Source organism: Malassezia restricta, chromosome V (assembly GCF_003290485.1).
Source record: "Malassezia restricta chromosome V, complete sequence".
NCBI lineage: Eukaryota > Fungi > Basidiomycota > Malasseziomycetes > Malasseziales > Malasseziaceae > Malassezia > Malassezia restricta.
Window position 1 is genome coordinate 587,471 of NC_040197.1, and position 18,112 is coordinate 605,582.

Consider the following 18,112-nt stretch of genomic DNA (forward strand, 5'->3'; position numbering starts at 1 on the left):
AGCGCATTACAAAAAGTATTGGGAGGCCGTGCTTCGCGTGGGATGCATGCGGTCTTGATCAGGGACGGCATCAAAGATTTTGAAGTGCGATGCATTGAATCGCGACGGGGCCTCGTCCGTTTTGTTGTGGGCGGTATGTAGTAGATCATCGACTTGGAACACGGATGCCACATTGCCGCAGCGGTAGCAGTAGTTGGGAGCGGACCACACGGTGACGATGTGGTGATCGTGCATAAGCTTGTAGCCTTCCTGGACGAGCTGGTGTGCGCGTGCGATCAGCTCGAGGCCATTCAAGTGGTTGAACTCTTTGGTCACCATACGTCCAAAGAGCCATCCGGCGCCGCGAGGACTGACGCTCCACGTCTCGATATCCTCGGGATCCGACCACATCAGGTCGCAAAACGGCCCTTCGTGCGGCACTTCCTGCATGCGCATAATCGTGCGGATCTGATCCAGCGAGCGCAATTCCGGACTGAGGCCGCCGTGCACACACAAGACGCGGCCGTCGATGATCGCGGCGATGTTGAGGTAGTCAAAGACCTGGCAGCAGCTCTTCCAAACACTGGCGCTGCCGTATTTTTGCATGCATTCGTCGTAAAAGCCATATACCTGTGTAATCTGTCGGCTCTCGTGGTTACCACGCAGCAGGGTCATGCGGCCTGGATACCGTGCCTTGAGGGCCATGAGCAGCGAGAAAGTCTCGAGACTGAAGAAACCGCGGTCGACAAAGTCGCCCATAAAGATATAACTTGTATCTGGCAGATCACCGCCGACGCGGAACAGCTCGAGCAGATCCCAAAACTGGCCGTGGATATCGCCACACACCGTCACGGGACTCGAGACGGGTTGGATATTGCTTTCTTCGAGCAGAAGGGTGCGCACCTGGTCGCAGAGGACCATCATGTCCTCTTCCGGCAGGTACTTACATTCGCGCAGCTGCGCGATCCACGTGTCTGGATTCCCGACCATGATGCTGTCGTACACGGACGACGGCGCTCAGCGTTTTTTCAACAAGCGCCCTAGAAGGAAGGCGGCCGCGGCGCAGCGCCTCAGCGGAGTGCATATTTCCCAACATGTGCGCACGTCCTGACTCATCCGCGTTCCTGCACCACGACTCGGACTCTGTCCGGCGGCGCACCTATATACCCATAGAGCTGGCTACGTAGAGCGTACGCATGAAGCTGCCGCCTGCGATCGATGTCGGCGTGGAACGCTGCCTGGGCGGTGGGGTGATGTAGGGGTGGAGGCGCCTCCTTTTCCTCGTACCACCACCATGAGGTTGACGTTGTGCCGATGGCAGCGGCCGGACGCCTCGCGGCCTGTCCCGCGACGGTCGCCGTCGCAGCGAGCCGATAAGCCCGAGCAGCTGAAGGAATTTGCGCATCGCCTTGACTCGTGGTCCGAGTCGCGTTCGAACAAGTCGATTTTTGAGAGTTGGATGGGTATGTAGCGTGGACTAATTCAGCGCTCTCGCCTCGCGTGCGTATAGCCATGGGCCTGGCAGCGATTGGTACGTGCCGCCTACTTATGCAGGATTTTCCGTCACGGGGCTCTATGTGGCTGACTGGCTGGAAAAAGCGTATCCGAACGAGACGGCGCGGGACGTGGCGCCGCGTCCGACGATGACGCATGAGGCGCCCCAGCCGCGCCTGTTTTCCATTAGTATCGTGGACCGTGAATCGTGACGTAGTGTGGAGGTCTGTATGGGATGTATGCGAGCGGGCAGGCCTTTCGCTGGCATGCGGCCGAGGCAGGTTCCCTTTGTGGAACGACGATGCTGAGTGCTCTCCTGTCTCGTCGCGCATGTGTGTCTGTGCGGGCCATGCAGCCCATGACGCTCCCGCGTGTGGTGTCGGCGCGTGGTCTGGCCACGGGCTCGGAGCCGTACGATGTGGTTGTGATTGGCGGTGGCCCGGGTGGCTATGTGGCGGCCATCAAGGCGGGCCAGTTGGGTCTGCGAGCGGCCTGCATTGAGAAGCGTGGCTCGCTGGGTGGTACGTGCCTGAATGTGGGCTGTATCCCGTCGAAGGCGATGTTGAACAACTCGCACATTTACCACGATGTGGCGCACGGTCTGAAGAAGCGAGGTGTGGACGTTGAGGGTGTGTCGCTGAACCTGCCCTCGATGATGAAGGCCAAGGACAAGGCTGTGACGGGTCTTACCAAGGGTGTGGAGATGCTGCTGAAGAAGAACAAGGTCGACTACATTAAGGGTATGGGCAGCTTTGCCTCGCCGACGACGTTGGACGTGGAGCTGCTGGACGGTGGCAAGACGCAGGTCGAGGCGAAGAATGTGATCATTGCTACGGGCAGTGAGGTGACGCCGTTCCCTGGTGTGGAGATTGATGAGAAGCAGATTGTGAGCTCTACGGGTGCGCTGTCGCTCGAGAAGGTGCCGGAGAAGCTGGTCGTGATTGGCGGCGGTGTGATTGGTCTGGAGCTCGGCAGTGTGTGGAGCCGTCTGGGTGCGCAGGTGACGGTGGTCGAGTTCCAGGACTCGATTGGGGGTCCTGGCGTGGATGGTGAGCTGGTGGCCACGTTCAAGAAGATTCTGGAGAAGCAGGGTCTCAAGTTTGAGCTCGGCACGAAGGTGTCGACGGTCGAGAAGAGCGGCGACAAGGTGACGATCAAGGCTGAGGTGAAGAAGGATGGCCAGCCGAAGGAGCTGGAAGCGGATGTGGTGCTCATGTCGATCGGTCGTCGCCCTGTGACGAGTGGCCTGAACCTTGAGGCCGTGGGTGTCGAGGTGGACCAGCGTGGCCGCGTCGTGGTTGATGACCAGTACAACACGACGTGCAAGGGCGTCAAGTGCATTGGTGATGCGACGTTCGGCCCGATGCTGGCGCACAAGGCCGAGGAAGAGGGCATTGCGGCCGTCGAGCTGATCAAGAACGGTTTCGGCCACGTGAACTACGACGTGATTCCGTCGGTGATTTACACGTACCCTGAGGTGGCGTGGGTCGGCAAGTCGGAGGAGACGCTCAAGGAGGAGGGCGTCGCGTACAAGGTCGGCAAGTTCCCCTTCCTGGCCAACTCGCGTGCGAAGACGAACGACGAGACGGACGGCTTTGTCAAGTTTGTCGTCGAGAAGGAGACGGACCGTGTGCTGGGTGTGCACATTATCGGTCCGAATGCCGGCGAGATGATTGCGTCGGCTTGTCTCGCGATGGAGTACTCGGCGAGTGCCGAGGACATTGCGCGCACCTGCCATGCGCACCCGACGCTCTCGGAGGCGTTCAAGGAGGCGGCTCTGGCCAGTTATGACAAGCCGATCAACTTTTAGTGACGTAGCGTCTCGTGATTTTCCCTATGTATCCAGCGCGTTGGTGGCAATCCTGGCATCGACGGCGCGCGTGCAGCTCGTGTGCCTGAGCAGGCGCTCCAGTGCATCGAGGCACGGATAGGATGCCATAGCAGTGGGTGCTAGGTGCGTGATCGACAATAGGAGATTGTCGGTCAAGTGCCACGCGCGGCATGGCCCGTACGCTCGCGGTCCTCGACGCGCTGCCGCGGCGCCTATCCTAGCTAGCGCTGATACCGGCGCTGTATCTGGGCCTGTGCGCCACTGAGGTGCTCGCTGGCGCTCGGCGTACTGACCGTGGAGCGCCCACCGGCGCCCTGGTTCAGCAGCTGATGGCGGGGCGGCTGAGCGCGAAACGCGGGGCGCGGCCGGCCGCGCTGGTCCTCTGGTGGTGGCGTGCGAGGCCGCAGCTGCTCGCACTCGTCGCTGTACGGCACGAGATTCGAGCGGGCGTAGAGGGGGCAGTGAGGTGGCTCGAGCACGAACTGCGCCGCATACGCCGCGGGATCGAGTGGCAGGGCGCCGTGTGCGGGCCAGGAGGGCGCCTGTGGCCCGACGTCCCATCCGACGGTGAGCCAGCCGTCGCGCAGGTTGCGATTCGTGCCGAACAGCTCGAGGCGCCGCGTGCCGAGGCAAAAGTGCTCTACGATCTCGTACAGATGCGGCGGCTTGCGCTCCAGCGAGATCGGCATGCCAGGCGCGGGGCGCTCGCCGGGCCACAAGATGACGTCGGTATCGATATTGCAGTGCACGAAGAACGAGTCGGTGCTGCGCACGACCGTGCCGCGGATGCCCATGAGGCAGTGCTGCACGACAGGCGTCAGCAGCGACGGCGAGGCGGGCGCGTACTGCGTGCACGACTCGGTCTGCGCCCACACGATGTCTTCGCACCGGCGGAAGCCCCAGCGCTGCAGGCAGACGCGCCCGCGCTCGAGGCCGTCGTCGCGGCCGTCGCCGACCCACAGAAACACGAAGCTCTCACGGGACGCGAGGCGGGGTATAGGCAGCTGCGCCACCTCGTCCCATGTCCAGCACGCGTGCCGCGTCTCGTGCGGCGCGCGCCATGCATATGAGAAGAGGGGCGGATCGATGAGAATGACGTCGTAGCCGACGGCCTCGAGGACGCCGAGCGAAGCGTGCGGATCGAGCCATGCGCGCAGATCCGCGCAAAGATACGTGCGTGGGATCGCGGACGCCTGCACGAGCGCGGCCTTGAGATCGAGCAGGCGGCGCCGCTTGGGATGCTCGGCGGCGCGCGCGTCCGACGTCGGCACCCACGCACTCGGTGGCGTCACGAGACCTGAGTCGACGAAGCGCGCCCCGTAGTCGTTGCGCACGGTGTGCGCGTCCGGCGCGTAATTCGGGCCCCATGGGGGTGATGAGCCGTCGCGACGCCACTCGCGCACGAGCGGCCACCGTGGATGATCGCGCGCGTGCCACGACACGTCGCCGTCGACGTCGGCGAGGCCGTGTCGCGCCGCGAGCGACGCACGCCACCGGCGGTGGTGCATGTGGAGAAAGAGGGGGCCTATGAACCTAGTCAGCCTTCTTGTCCGACACGGCGGCCTTGGCCTGAGCGAGCTCGTCCGTGAGGCGGTTGTACTCGGCCTGCTGCTGGGCCATCTGCTTCTTCATGGTGGCGATGTCGTCGGAGTGCGACGCGCCACTGGTGCTCGAGACGAGTTCCTCCTGCGCGTTGATCAGGTCGAGCACGAGCGAGTGCGTGCGCGCGAGGATGAGGCTGAGGAACAGCGTAAAGCCCGTGAGGTAGACGTTGCGCTGCGCATAGAACTTTTTCGCGTGGTAGTTGGTCTCGTTGCGCAGGTCGTGGTAGCCCTGGTGGTGGTCGCCGAGGTTCGTCTCCTTCGACACCTTGATCATGCGCTGGAACGCATCGATAAAGAGGACCGCCACAAAGATGAACGTGATCCGGATACAGTAGTTGATGCGGCTCACGATCTCGCTCGTGGCGAGGAAGCGGAAGAGCTTGCGCCGCGCCGAGAACGGCAGCGGCACAATCAGCACCATGAACATGGCCATCTCCAGCACAAGGAGCGCAAACACGATCGAGTAGTACAGCGTCATGGTGGTGGCGGGCGCCGCTCGCTCGCCGACGACGCGGGCTCCCACGGCGGGGCCACCGTGCATCACGTGATCCAAAGGCCACGCTCGCTGCGTTCGGACCAAGTGGGTCCCTGGCGCCGTGCACGGCTTGTCCCGCCCCATGAGCGACCGATCGCACGCGAGTGCGCGCCCTGCGAGCAAGACCCTGCTGAACCTCGGCAACCTGCCGCCGAAGCCCGACTACTTCGCGACAGACGAGGCTGCGTCGTACCCACGCAGCGCGTCGCTCGTCGACCCGAACAACCCGCCGTGGCCCGCGTACCGCGGCTACCACGAGTATTCGTTCGCGCACGAAACGATGGGCAAGCGTCTTCCGACGATCCTCGGCAAGGCCATCGAGGACGTGTACAAGACGCTGAATCAGGAGTGGCGCGAGGAGGTCATTGTCGACCTGCTCCAGTGCATCGAGCGCATGACCGGCCTGATGCGCGAGCTGCAGGCGAACGAGAAGCTGCGCCCGATCGTCGACGACAACGAGGGCGACGTGACGCTGTGGAACAAGGCGATCGCGCGCTACTTCCGCGGCGCCGACTTTATGAGCGCGCCGTGGCTGTTCGCCGAGGCCTACAAGTACCGCCGCCTGCACGAGTGCTTCTCCGTCTCGCGCTACTGGATGGACTACGACGTGTTCTTCCGCCAAAAGTGCGATACGTTCGGCCGCTCCGGCACGGCCGTGTTCGAGCTGTCGACGCGCTTCGCCGTGCCGTACGAGAGCAACGTGCCCGCCTCGACGCCCGAGGAACGCCACGACCGCATGCGCAAGCTCTTCCTCGAGCTCACGCAGATCTCGCTGTGGGGCAACGCCACGGACCTGTCGCTGCTGATCAACATGACCGAGGAAGACATCAAGAAGATCCAGTCGACGGGCGGCGAGCACCTCGCATCGACCGAGCAAAACATCCTCGGCAACGATTTGGGCCGCCTGTGGGACTTGGTCAGCCACATGCGCGGCGGCCGCATCGACTTTGTGCTCGACAATGCCGGCTTCGAGCTGTACTGCGACTGCGTCTACGCCGACTGGCTCATCCAGGCCGGCATCGCGAACGAAGTGCACTTCCACGGCAAGCGCCTCCCCTGGTTCGTCTCGGACGTCACGCGCAAGGACTGGAGTTGGCTCCTCAACACCATGACGTACGGTCACCTCTTCGAAGGCGCCACCGACAAGGAAATCGAGTCCCTGCGCACACTCGGCAAGCGCTGGAAGCAGTACGAAAAAGAGGGCAAGTGGGTGTACGAGCAGCACCCCTTCTGGTGCACCGGCTACACGTTCTGGGAGCTGCCCGCCGAGGCGCCCGACCTGTTCCACTACCTGTGCGAGAGCGACCTCGTGCTGTTCAAGGGCGATCTGAACCACCGCAAGCTCACGTACGATTGCCAGGCGCCCACATCGACGCCCTTCGCCCAGGCCATCGGCCCCATGGCCCAGGAGCCCGGCGCGCCGCCCGTCGCGTCGCTGCGCACGATCAAGTCGGACGTCGTCGTCGGCGTGCCGCTCCAGGTCTCCGAGCGCCTCGACGCCGAAGAGCCCGGCTGGCGCATCTCAGGCAAGTACGCCGTCGTGCTCCTCAGCGACGGCTCACCCGTCAGCTAGACCACACGTAGAGGATCGGCATCGTGCTCAGACACATAGACAGGTAGCGTCGGATGCGACGCACGCATCGCAGGGCGCAGCACATCCTTCAGGTACTGCCGCTCCGTGTTCGTGTGATTCGCCACAATCACCGACACGCCCCGCGCATTCGCCGCCAAAAGGTCGTGGTGCCCCATTTCACCCGTCACAAACACGTCCACCGCACACTGACGGAGGATCGACGAGCCGGAACCTGCACACACACCGAGAGACTGCATCGCAGACGCTTCCGTCACACCCGGCGCCGGCGCCACCTGCACGTACGGCACGCGCAACAACGCCTTGGTACGCGCTACGAGCGTCGACCACGCCACAGGCTGCGCCCACACGAGCCGACGGCCCATGCCGACGGACGGATCACGGTCATTCGGCTCGATCACTTCGTACTTAGCATGCTGCACGGCACTGTACAGATCCCCGGGCGCACACGTCTCCCAGGCGTGCGAGAGACCCGCCATGAGCCAGTCGTTGATGCCGCCATGGCACGCATCGAGTGTCGTGTGCGGGCAGTACAGATGGATACCCGCGGCTATGCATCGCAGAATCGAGCGCTGCAGCGCATTCTGCATCCTAAGCGCCTTGACGCCACCAAAGATCACAGGATGATACACCACGGCCACACGGATATCGCCGCGGGCGAGCAGTTCCTCCGCCACCGCTGGCGTGAGATCCACCGCGAGAAACACGCCCGTCGCTTCCGATGGCACCGGCGACTGCGCAATCAGACCCACATTGTCCCATGCACCCGCAAGATGCGTCGGCGCATGCTCGTCAAACCAGCTCTGCACGGCCGTCAGCGTCGGATCCGCTGACGCCATGGTCGTTCGTGGTCAGAGTCACGTGGAGGCAGGGGCCACGCAAGCGCTTCGCCCTTTTTTTTCCCTCGCTCGTGGCCATGGACGAGGTGATGGAAGCAGCGGCGCAGGCCGGCAAGAGCCTCACCGAGCCCGTCAAAGCCATCGAGGACAAGTGGCTGCTTTTGCCAGCGTACCTCCAGGTCAAAGGTCTCGTCAAGCAGCACATTGACTCGTTCAACTACTTTGTGGATGTCGACTTGAAAAACATCCTGCGGGCGAACGAGCGTGTGACATCAGATATCGATCCCAAATTCTACCTCAAGTACACGGACATCTCCGTGGGCCGCCCAGAACGGTCCGATCCAGATGCGATCGACCGCAGCATCACGCCGCACGAATGCCGTCTGCGCGACATTACCTACAGCGCCTTTATCTACGTCGACATCGAGTACACACGCGGTGGCAAAATTGTGCGCCGTAAGAATGTGCCGATCGGACGCCTGCCGATCATGCTTCGCAGCAACAAGTGCTGGCTGGCTGGACAGGACGATGCGGCCCTCGCACGCATGAACGAGTGCCCCCTCGATCCAGGTGGCTACTTTGTCGTCAAGGGCACAGAAAAGGTCATTCTCGTGCAGGAGCAGCTGTCCAAGAACCGCATTATCGTCGAGGCAGACAGTCGCAAAGGCATCGTCCAAGCGTCCGTCACCAGTTCGACGCACGAACGCAAGTCCAAGTCGTACGTGCTCACCAAGCACGGCCTCATCTACATCAAGCACAACTCGCTGCATGAAGACATTCCTATCGTGATCGTGTTTCGTGCGCTCGGAATCCAGTCGGACAAGGAAATTCTGCAGCTCGTCGCCGGGCAGGACGAGGCGTACGCGGAGCTCTTCGCCGTGAACATCGAAAAGGCTGCCAAGCTGGAAGTGTTCTCACGCCGCCAGGCACTCGACTACATCGGCGCGCGCGTCAAGGTCATGCGCCGCGGCGTGGGTCTGCGGCGCTCGGCAAGTGACGAGGCGCTCGAAGTACTTGCGACCGTCATTATGGCGCACGTCCCCGTCGAGAACGGCAACTTTCGAAACAAGACCATGTACATCGCCACCATGGTCCGCCGCGTCCTCGTCTGCATGCTCGACGAAAGCAAGGTGGACGACCGCGATTACGTCGGTAACAAGCGTCTGGAACTCGCGGGCCAGCTCCTCGCTCTCCTGTTCGAAGACCTGTTCAAGAAGTTCAACTTTGACTTGAAAACGAATATCGACAAGGTGCTCAAAAAGCCTAATCGCACGGCAGAGTTCGACGCGTACAACCAGTTCTTTTACCATGGCGACTATATCACGGCCGGATTCGTGCGTGCGATCTCGACAGGCAACTGGAGCTTGAAGCGATTCAAGATGGAACGCGCTGGCGTCACGCATGTGCTGAGTCGGCTGAGCTATATCAGCGCACTGGGCATGATGATGCGTATCAGCAGTCAGTTTGAAAAGACCCGCAAAGTGTCCGGTCCACGCGCCTTGCAGTCGTCGCAGTGGGGTATGCTATGCCCGTCCGACACGCCCGAGGGTGAAGCGTGCGGTCTCGTCAAGAATCTCGCATTGATGACGCATATCACGACGGACGTCGACGAAGCACCGATCGTGCGTCTGTGCTACACACTCGGTCTCGAAGATATCAATTTGCTCACGGGCGCCGAGCTGTACCAGCCCGACACGTTCATTGTGTTTTTGAACGGCAATGTGCTGGGCGTGACGCATGCGCCTCACCGCTTCGTGGCGCAGTTCCGCCGTTTGCGTCGCAAAGGACTCATGTCTGAGTTCGTCGGCATTTACACCAACATGCACCACCAGACGGTGCACATTGCGTCAGACGGCGGGCGTGTCTGCCGCCCCATGATCATTGTCGAGCGCGGTCAGCCCCAAGTGACGTCAGCGCACATCCGCCAGCTGCAGGCAGGGGCCATGTCGTTTGACGACTTTTTGCGCCACGGACTTGTCGAGTACCTCGACGTAAACGAGGAGAACGACTCCAATATCGCGCTGTTCGAGCATAATATCAAGCCCAGCACGACGCACCTGGAAATCGAGTGCTTCACGCTGCTGGGCGCCGTGGCTGGTCTCGTGCCGTATCCGCACCATAATCAGTCGCCGCGTAACACGTACCAGTGTGCCATGGGTAAGCAGGCCATCGGTGCGATTGGCTACAATCAGCTGAACCGCATCGATACACTCCTGTACCTCATGGTGTATCCGCAAAAGCCGATCGTATCGACCAAGACGATTGAGCTTATTGGGTACGACAAGCTGCCAGCTGGGCAAAATGCGATGGTCGCCGTCATGAGCTTCTCCGGCTACGATATTGAGGATGCGCTCGTGCTGAACGGCGCTTCGTTGGACCGCGGCTTTGGGCGGTGCCAGGTCATGCGAAAGCAGTCGACAGTGCTGCGCAAGTATGCGAACGGCACGTTTGATCGCCTCGCCGATGCGCCTTTGAACGAGCATGGCGAGCCGCTGCGGCGTTTCGAATGCCTTGAGGCAGATGGCTTGGCTGGCGCTGGTGAGCGACTGGAGCCTGGGGACGTGTTTGTGAACAAGCAAATGCCCATCAACGCGAACGATAACAGTGCGGGCACTATGATGAATACGGCGGTGGCGTACAAGAATGCACCGCTGTCGTACAAGGCGCCGGTCGGTGGCTACGTGGACCAGGTGCTGGTGAGCGACACCGACTCGGACCAGACTCTCGTCAAGGCGCTGATTCGGCAGACGCGGCGCCCTGAGCTGGGCGACAAGTTCTCGTCGCGCCACGGCCAAAAAGGTGTGGTGGGCCTGATTGTGCCGCAGGCAGACATGCCGTTCAATGATGCGGGTATTTGTCCCGACATTATTATGAATCCACACGGTTTCCCATCGCGCATGACCGTCGGCAAGATGATTGAGCTCATGTCCGGCAAGGCTGGTATTCTGCGCGGCACGCAAGAATACGGCACGGCGTTTGGCGGATCGGACGTGTACGACATGTCGCGCGTGCTTGTGGAGCACGGCTACAACTACGGCGGCAAAGAGTACCTGACGAGCGGCATGACAGGTGAGCCACTCGAGGCGTACGTGTACTTTGGCCCGATCTACTACCAAAAGCTGAAACACATGGTCATGGACAAGATGCATGCGCGAGCGCGTGGCCCGCGTGCGGTGCTCACGCGCCAGCCCACCGAGGGACGCAGTCGCGACGGTGGTTTGCGTCTCGGCGAGATGGAGCGCGATTGCCTGATTGGCTACGGAGCCACGCAGCTCTTACTGGAGCGCCTGATGGTCAGTTCCGACGCGTTCGTCGTGAATGCCTGCGAGCAGTGTGGTCTGCTGGGCTACAATGGCTACTGTGGCTACTGCAAGAGCTCAAAGCATGTCGTAAAGCTCACGGTCCCGTATGCGACCAAGCTGCTGTTCCAGGAGCTCATGGCCATGCAAGTCGTGCCACGCCTCGTGCTGGAAGAGGCCGTATAGATACCCATATCACGTGAATTTTTATTGCCCTCCTTGTTTTCCTTCTTCCATGGGCTCGTTTGTGTCGCGCCCGTCGGTCGGGGAGGCACGGGCGGATATGGACACGTTGCGCCGCGAGGAGCTCGTGCTTGAGGCGGCAGCGAATCCACGGGACGAGTTCCCGCCCTCGTGCCTCACGCTCTTTGACCGGTGGCTGACGTGCTACGCCCTCGGCCCACAGTTCCGCAGCATCTACCGCTATGGCACGATCGCCGACTGTGCGCCGCGGCGCGAAGATTTCAAGTATTGCCTCACGCTGCGGTCGCTAGAGCCCGAGGAGCGTCGTGCAAAGTGGCTCGAGCGCCGTGCCGAAGCCAAGGCACACAAGCGCAAGGGCTTTCGGTCGAGTGAGGCTGTGTGGGACATGCGACGCGAACCACTCATGGATCCAGCTCTGGTGGATCCAGCATACCCCCTATGTACGTATCACACTCGTGTGCGGAGGATTTGTTTTCTACAGTTCTGCTTCCGAACAGCGGATGCTTTGTGGACACCTATACCAAAGCTTACCTTGAATGACGCACACGGCGCACCCAAGAACATGCTAACCACAGAATGGTACGCATTGATCCATGCTGTCCAGGATTAAAAAGTACATCCATTCTTTGAGGACGCGGCAGAGCGGCATCAGAGTCCGTGGCGTGCTTCGGTTCGGCTGCGTTTGGTGTGCGCGCTGCTTGCGTTTGAAGATGCTTGAATCTTCTCCATGATCCTACAGCACAGCGTGAACGGAGCTAACGAACAGATGGTGAGTGTTGTGCCATGCACACGGGATGATTCTATACCATAGACAAGCACGGTGAGATCTCGATGAGCCGAGCTTATACATGCATCACCAACTGATCCCTCGCTCAAGAACACGCTAACGACCAGATATACCCTGCATAGATAGTGATGAGAATCGTTCCTCAAGTGCGTCCACAGAAGAGGCCTCGGCCGTCCGTGGAGCATCGGTGGTGTGCTCGACCGATCCCTTGGTCTCTGGTGCATCTTGGGACGGGGTATCGTGCTTTGTCTTCCTCGGGGCGGCCTTGCGGTGGTCCCTGGGTGCGTCCTCGGGTGCGTCTCTGCGTGCGCCCTTGGAACGCGCCTCGGACTTCACATCCACACGACGGGCGCCCCGGGACTTGGGCTCCGTGGGCAACGCACTCTGAGAAGAGGTGTGTGCAGGCGCCTTCTCCGTAGGCCGTTTATAAGAGCCCTTCGTAGCGTCTTGCGGTACGCTCTTCTCGCCCTTGGATCGTTCGAAGCGAGTCGGCTCTTCGTGCCTCTCGGCCTCCTTCCTCTCCAAGAGACGCCGCGATCGAAAGCGCGGCACATCTTCTAGGGGCAAAAAGCCCGGGCGCACCCGTCGCTCTTTGCGTATGGATCCATCCGCACGTACGCTCGCGGGAATGACACAGTCCCCTGTCTGGGCATCCTGCACCAGACCCGACGGACGAGCCGTCATCATATGTGGAGGAAATCCAGCTATGTGGTCGTGACAGACGCTGTGTATGTGTGGCTATACAACTAGCGATTTTGGCGACCCTTAGGCCTGCTCGGCAGCGAGCTTGCGGGCAGCAGCGCCACGAGGAGCGCGCGTGCGGGGCACGCGCTGCTTACGTACCTGCGAGTTGACGATGGCCGTAGCGCGAGCCACAGCGTCTGGACGTTAGCACTGTTGTAGCACGGGCACACGAGATGGGAGCATCGGTGCACAGCTCCCTACGAGCAGCCATGCATTCATGTTGCATCGCAAATACGCCCGATCCATCATACGGTGTCAGGGGGGTTCTAGCGCAATGCATGCCCTCTCGCGTGCCTGTATACGTACCCTTGCGCAGGTCAGCACGGTAGCCGTGCTTGGCGGCCACGTTGGCCACGGCGCCAGCGACGCGGCGAGAGCCACCCTTGCTGTGGATGTTAGTTTATCAAGCGCACACGTACATCGTCGTCGAGGCGCGGGCGCCACGGATAGCGCGGGGCGACGTCTTTTGCTTGCGCGTCGTCACAATGACGCCACGGTTCTCAGCGGGCACAATGCCGACAGACTTGTCGTTCACAAGACCCGAGTGCTTGTAGCTGTGGAAAGCGGCGAGGTTACCCGGCTCGCGCGAGAACACGCGGCCTAGGCCCTTTTGCTTCACAAGGAAGCTGTTCGACTTGCGGACAAGAAGCCAATGGAGATCCTGCGTCGACATACTCGTGGTGGTAGGGGTCAGTCGGGGGTAGCAAACGATGCCCCTGGGTCTTTTCAGAACTGTATTTGTCACGTGCTGTCCCACGTGGACGTGGACTGTGCGCCGCGGCCCACTCCACCCACCGCGCGTCCTCCGACGGCAGTGATCATGGCCGGTGAGACCGCCTCCGACACGAGAGGCATTCCCACGGCGCCGTTTGTGGTACGTGCCCACAAGCTTACGGCAGCATGATGTGGCTGAATTTGTGGGCGGTGCGGACAAGGATGTAGGGCCGACGCTCCAACAGTTCCAGGAAGCCCTATCGTACGTGCATGCTACTTACGTCAGTAAATACAAGTTTATGGAGCTCAGTACGGCGCAGCGCCGCAAAGTGCTCGAGCAAAAAATTCCCGATATCACAAAAACGCTGCAGATGGTCGAGTTTCTCAAGACACGAAAGGGCTGTCCTGAGCCGACAGAGACGACGTGTGAGCTGAATGATACCTTGCTATGCCGCGCTACGCTCGATCCTATCGATAAAGTGCACCTATGGCTCGGCGCGAATGTCATGCTGTCGTACGATATCGATGAGGCGATCGACATGCTCCGTGACAAGCTCGAGACGGCGAAAAGGAGCATGGATATAGCGAACGACGACCTGGGCTTCCTTCGTGATCAGATTACCACGATGGAAGTGAACACGGCTCGCGTACATAACTGGGACGTCAAGCGGCGTCGCGAGCAAAGACAGACCTAAGGGCGCATAGGTTCGTATGTGGAGTTTATTTCTTCCTTCCATGTGGTGGCGATCGACGGTGCGGTTCGTCGGCCTTGGGGCGCGGCCCATGTCCTCGACACCGCGATGGTGTGCCGAGGCACGGCGCGATGTCCGCGCGCGATCTGTGCCGAGTGCAAAGAACTGGTATCGGCCACAGGTGAGGCATGCTCCGCCGAAAAAGGAGGCGCGCCCCCAAGGCGGCAGCGCTCCACCTACTCAGAGGAAGGTATCCCCACCGAAGCAGGTGACGCCGCTCGTATCCCTTCCAACCATTGTGTCAGTGCATGACCTTGCGCGCATTTTGCGAGTGCATATGCGAAAGCTCCAGTTTCGGATGGAGCAGATTGGATTTGACGACACACGCCCAGACCGGCTCTTGAAACTCGAGGACGCCGAGCTCATTGCCGCCGAGTACAATATCATGGTCGCTACGAAGCAAGACTCGGAACTCGATATATACCCCCGCCCAGCGCCGACGCCGGAGGAGCGCGCCACGCTTCCGCTGCGGCCACCGGTCGTGACGATCATGGGCCATGTCGATCACGGTAAGACGACGCTGCTGGATACGCTGCGTTCGACGTCTGTGGCTGCCGGTGAGGCCGGTGGGATTACGCAGCACATTGGTGCGTTTAGTGTACCCGTCAAGCGCCCAGAAGGCGCGATATCCAGTGTCACATTCCTGGACACGCCGGGTCATGCGGCGTTTTCGACGATGCGCAGTCGCGGCTCATCCGTCACGGACATTGTCGTGATGGTCGTAGCGGCTGATGACAGTGTCATGCCGCAGACACGCGAAGTTATTTCGCTCGTGCGCGGCGATGATCGGCACGTCCCTCTTGTCGTCGCGATCACGAAAATGGACGCGCCGAAGGCCGATCCACAACGCGTGCGCTACGACTTGTGTGCCGAGGGTATTGACGTCGAAGACTTGGGCGGCGATGTGCCGTGTGTCGAGGTCAGTGCCAAGCAGGGCATCGGCCTGGATGCGCTCGACGAGACGCTGGCGGTCATGGCCGAAATGGCCGAGCTACGCGCCGAGACGAGCGGTATGGCTGAAGGACGCATTCTCGAGAGCCGCGTGGAAAAGGGCCGCGGCAACGTTGCCACGGTGTTGGTCCAGCGTGGCTCGCTCGCGTTGGGTGACGTGATTGTCTGCGGCACGACATGGGCCAAGGTGAAGCAGCTCATGCAGCCGGATGGGCGCGCGACAAAGCAGGTCCTGCCAGGCTATGCGGCGCAAGTCGCGGGGTGGCGTGAGTTGCCGAAGGCGGGCGACCAGTTTATCGGCGCGCCAGACGAGGCACGAGGCAAACGAGCCGTCGAGTACCGTCAGCGCATCGTGAAAGAGCAGGCGTTGTTACTGGATGCCGAGCAGATTGACGAGGGGCGGCGCCGTAAAGCCGAGGCTGACGCACAGCGTGAGCGTGCCGAGCAGCTGACGCGTCGCGAAATGCAGCGCCTCCAGCGTGCTGAGGAGGAAGGTACGATGCATGCGGAGGCCGTAGCGCAGGCCGTGCGAGCGCAGAACGTGACGGAACAAGAAGCGTCCGAGACGCGCGCTATTCTACCGCTGATTCTGAAGGCGGATGTGTCTGGCACAGCGGAGGCGCTGGCTCATACGCTCGCGCCCATAGGCAATGCGCGGGCGGGTGTCAAGATCGTGTCGCAAGGCGTGGGTGACCTGACAGAGAGTGATGTGAACGTGGCGCACGCGGTCGGTGCACACGTGATTGGGTTCCATGTCAAGGCATCCAAGGCGATTCAGACGCTCGCCGCGCGCATGCAGCCGCCTGTGGCGGTGCACTGCGACGATGTCATCTACCGCCTCATGGACCACGTCACCGATCAAGTGGCGCGGCTGTTGCCTCCACGTGACGAAATGCGCGTGGTCGGCGAGGCGCAGGTGGCTCAGCTCTTCCACATCAAGCAGGGCTCGCGCCGCCCGCCCAAGTGCGTGGCGGGGTGCCGCGTGACGAATGGTGTGATCAGTCGTGCCAGCGAGGTGCGTGTCCTGCGTGGCGATGACCGCCACGAGGTGTTCCGCGGCAAGCTCGATACGCTGCGCCAAGTGAAGAAGGATGTGGCTGAGATGCGCAAGGGCACCGAGTGCGGCATGTCGTTTGATGGCTTCGATGGCCTGCAGGTGGACGATCAGATCCAATGCTTTACCATGGTCCAAGTCCCTGCGAGCCTCCATAGCTCCACGTCGTAGGTGTTGTTCACGTGACGTGCATTTGTGCCGCTCACGGCGAGCGTGGCCAAGTTGGCACGCCATGACCACCAGTGGCAACGCGCTGCTGCTCAAAAAGCAGCTGGTGGAGCTGCGCAAGAACCCGGTCGATGGGTTCAGTGCGGGTCTGAAGGACGACAGCAATCTCTTCGAATGGGACATTATGATCATTGGCCCGAACGATACGCTGTATGAGGGCGGCTTTTTGCGTGCCGAGCTCAGCTTTCCGCAGGAATACCCCCTCTTGCCGCCCAAGCTGACATTCAAAACGCCTATGTGGCACCCGAATATCTACCAGGATGGGACGCTGTGTATCTCGATCCTGCATGAGCCTGGCACGGACGAGTACGGATACGAAGACGCCAGCGAGCGCTGGCTCCCAGTTCATACCGTCGAGTCGATCCTCGTGTCGGTCATCAGCCTGCTCAGCACCGACCCACCCAACACTGACTCGCCGGCCAATATCGATGCAGCCAAGCAGGTCCGCGAGGACCTCGTCGGCTACCGCCGCAAGGTCCGCCGCCTCGTACGCCAGTCGAGCGAAGAGGCGTTTGATTAGTGCTATGTGGTAGTATACAAGGATCGTGCCGTCGCAGGTGCGGCCATTGGTGGCTGTGCACCACCAGCGCCAGCGGGCAGGACCGACGTCGGCATACTGGGCATAACAGGCGTGCGCACCGCATCCACGGGTTGGTATACAACGGTGCCTGCCGGCGTCAACGTCGCAGACATCGTATTGGCAAAGCCGTACAGGCACCCCAGGTGCTTGGCATCATCGATCACACCCTCAAAGAAACGATCCCGCAAGCGGAAAAAGGTCGAGGCCGTCAGCAGGCTATCACTGCCGGCCTGGTGCTGTTGCCCCATCCGACTCACTTGCAGATCGTCAGCGAGGTCCTGCAGGCCGCCCTTGAGCGTCTTGCAGCTGCGCATCAAAAACTTTACATCATACACACACGGGAACCACAGGTGCAGCATTTCAAAAAACTCGGCCTCCGTCGCTGGCATCGACTGGCACGTCACCAGCTTCAGCAGATAGCCAAAATCGTAGCCCGAATGAAACGAGATCCAGCGCACATCCGGCAGCAGTACCAGCCCTGACGACACGAGCATTTCTCCAAGCCACTCCTGATCAATTCCAAAACGCAAGTGCCGCTCAAAGTCAATGCCCGCGGCCGTGAGTAGCTCGAGCGAGTCGGGCGCACACATGTCCTGCTGCACATCAAAGCGCAGGTTGAATTGCCAAGTGCACGTATCTGGCGGCAGATTGCCATGCTCATCACACACCGTCAACCCAACCTGAATCATCTTCAAGAGATCGACATTGCATCGCAGCGTCTGGTAGTGGTAGTCGGTCGACCCACGGAATTGGCCGATCGGACGCGCAACAATCCCTGGAAACTCGGTATCCATTGCCACGTATGGATACTTTCGTATCACCGCACGTATATGGCCCATCTCGGCCTCGAACGTATCGGCCCACACATCGCGAATGCGGCCCGACATGATCGCATGCACAAAACTCCCTTGCCAGACGCTGTCGAC

General features: G+C 61.0%; 15 protein-coding genes across 15 annotated transcripts; 8 read left to right on the plus strand and 7 right to left on the minus strand.

The window, feature by feature from the left end:
• Positions 1-6: 6 nt before the first annotated feature.
• On the minus strand, positions 7-969 carry MRET_3171 (serine/threonine-protein phosphatase 6 catalytic subunit; the record flags this gene model as incomplete). The annotated part of the gene is made up of 1 exon (XM_027629798.1): positions 7-969. The coding sequence occupies one exon, from the start codon at positions 967-969 to the stop codon at positions 7-9; it is 963 nt and encodes a 320-aa protein (XP_027485528.1).
• A 304-nt stretch (positions 970-1,273) lies between these two features.
• MRET_3172 (uncharacterized protein) lies at positions 1,274-1,685 on the plus strand (the record flags this gene model as incomplete). The annotated part of the gene is made up of 3 exons (XM_027629799.1): positions 1,274-1,442; positions 1,466-1,510; positions 1,534-1,685. 3 exons carry the CDS (start codon positions 1,274-1,276, stop codon positions 1,683-1,685), a joined length of 366 nt encoding a protein of 121 aa, XP_027485755.1.
• An 89-nt stretch (positions 1,686-1,774) lies between these two features.
• Positions 1,775-3,283, plus strand: MRET_3173 (dihydrolipoamide dehydrogenase; the record flags this gene model as incomplete). Its single annotated transcript, XM_027629800.1, has 1 exon — positions 1,775-3,283. The coding sequence occupies one exon, from the start codon at positions 1,775-1,777 to the stop codon at positions 3,281-3,283; it is 1,509 nt and encodes a 502-aa protein (XP_027485756.1).
• Positions 3,284-3,525: 242 nt separating this feature from the next.
• Positions 3,526-4,812, minus strand: MRET_3174 (mRNA m6A methyltransferase; the record flags this gene model as incomplete). The annotated part of the gene is made up of 1 exon (XM_027629801.1): positions 3,526-4,812. One exon carries the CDS (start codon positions 4,810-4,812, stop codon positions 3,526-3,528), a length of 1,287 nt encoding a protein of 428 aa, XP_027485750.1.
• Positions 4,813-4,837: 25 nt separating this feature from the next.
• Positions 4,838-5,386, minus strand: MRET_3175 (BAP31 domain protein; the record flags this gene model as incomplete). The annotated part of the gene is made up of 1 exon (XM_027629802.1): positions 4,838-5,386. The coding sequence occupies one exon, from the start codon at positions 5,384-5,386 to the stop codon at positions 4,838-4,840; it is 549 nt and encodes a 182-aa protein (XP_027485751.1).
• A 139-nt stretch (positions 5,387-5,525) lies between these two features.
• MRET_3176 (DUF89 domain protein) lies at positions 5,526-7,016 on the plus strand (the record flags this gene model as incomplete). The annotated part of the gene is made up of 1 exon (XM_027629803.1): positions 5,526-7,016. The coding sequence occupies one exon, from the start codon at positions 5,526-5,528 to the stop codon at positions 7,014-7,016; it is 1,491 nt and encodes a 496-aa protein (XP_027485752.1).
• Positions 7,013-7,873, minus strand: MRET_3177 (NGG1 interacting factor; the record flags this gene model as incomplete). Its single annotated transcript, XM_027629804.1, has 1 exon — positions 7,013-7,873. One exon carries the CDS (start codon positions 7,871-7,873, stop codon positions 7,013-7,015), a length of 861 nt encoding a protein of 286 aa, XP_027485753.1.
• Positions 7,874-7,950: 77 nt separating this feature from the next.
• MRET_3178 (DNA-directed RNA polymerase III subunit RPC2) lies at positions 7,951-11,358 on the plus strand (the record flags this gene model as incomplete). Its single annotated transcript, XM_027629805.1, has 1 exon — positions 7,951-11,358. One exon carries the CDS (start codon positions 7,951-7,953, stop codon positions 11,356-11,358), a length of 3,408 nt encoding a protein of 1,135 aa, XP_027485748.1.
• A 49-nt stretch (positions 11,359-11,407) lies between these two features.
• Positions 11,408-11,953, plus strand: MRET_3179 (protein of unknown function (DUF3128); the record flags this gene model as incomplete). Its single annotated transcript, XM_027629806.1, has 2 exons — positions 11,408-11,816; positions 11,952-11,953. Coding segments are annotated over 2 exons (411 nt in total).
• Positions 11,954-12,259: 306 nt separating this feature from the next.
• Positions 12,260-12,850, minus strand: MRET_3180 (Mago binding protein; the record flags this gene model as incomplete). Its single annotated transcript, XM_027629807.1, has 1 exon — positions 12,260-12,850. The coding sequence occupies one exon, from the start codon at positions 12,848-12,850 to the stop codon at positions 12,260-12,262; it is 591 nt and encodes a 196-aa protein (XP_027485745.1).
• Positions 12,851-12,928: 78 nt separating this feature from the next.
• On the minus strand, positions 12,929-13,580 carry MRET_3181 (large subunit ribosomal protein L28e; the record flags this gene model as incomplete). Its single annotated transcript, XM_027629808.1, has 3 exons — positions 12,929-13,044; positions 13,214-13,293; positions 13,327-13,580. 3 exons carry the CDS (start codon positions 13,578-13,580, stop codon positions 12,929-12,931), a joined length of 450 nt encoding a protein of 149 aa, XP_027485773.1.
• Positions 13,581-13,727: 147 nt separating this feature from the next.
• Positions 13,728-14,316, plus strand: MRET_3182 (prefoldin subunit; the record flags this gene model as incomplete). The annotated part of the gene is made up of 3 exons (XM_027629809.1): positions 13,728-13,781; positions 13,807-13,883; positions 13,908-14,316. The coding sequence occupies 3 exons, from the start codon at positions 13,728-13,730 to the stop codon at positions 14,314-14,316; spliced, it is 540 nt and encodes a 179-aa protein (XP_027485774.1).
• A 40-nt stretch (positions 14,317-14,356) lies between these two features.
• MRET_3183 (translation initiation factor IF-2) lies at positions 14,357-16,549 on the plus strand (the record flags this gene model as incomplete). Its single annotated transcript, XM_027629810.1, has 1 exon — positions 14,357-16,549. The coding sequence occupies one exon, from the start codon at positions 14,357-14,359 to the stop codon at positions 16,547-16,549; it is 2,193 nt and encodes a 730-aa protein (XP_027485746.1).
• Positions 16,550-16,610: 61 nt separating this feature from the next.
• MRET_3184 (ubiquitin-conjugating enzyme E2 G1) lies at positions 16,611-17,126 on the plus strand (the record flags this gene model as incomplete). Its single annotated transcript, XM_027629811.1, has 1 exon — positions 16,611-17,126. One exon carries the CDS (start codon positions 16,611-16,613, stop codon positions 17,124-17,126), a length of 516 nt encoding a protein of 171 aa, XP_027485776.1.
• Positions 17,127-17,128: 2 nt separating this feature from the next.
• MRET_3185 (CCR4-NOT transcription complex subunit 7/8) lies at positions 17,129-18,073 on the minus strand (the record flags this gene model as incomplete). The annotated part of the gene is made up of 1 exon (XM_027629812.1): positions 17,129-18,073. The coding sequence occupies one exon, from the start codon at positions 18,071-18,073 to the stop codon at positions 17,129-17,131; it is 945 nt and encodes a 314-aa protein (XP_027485775.1).
• Between the last annotated feature and the right edge of the window lie 39 nt (positions 18,074-18,112).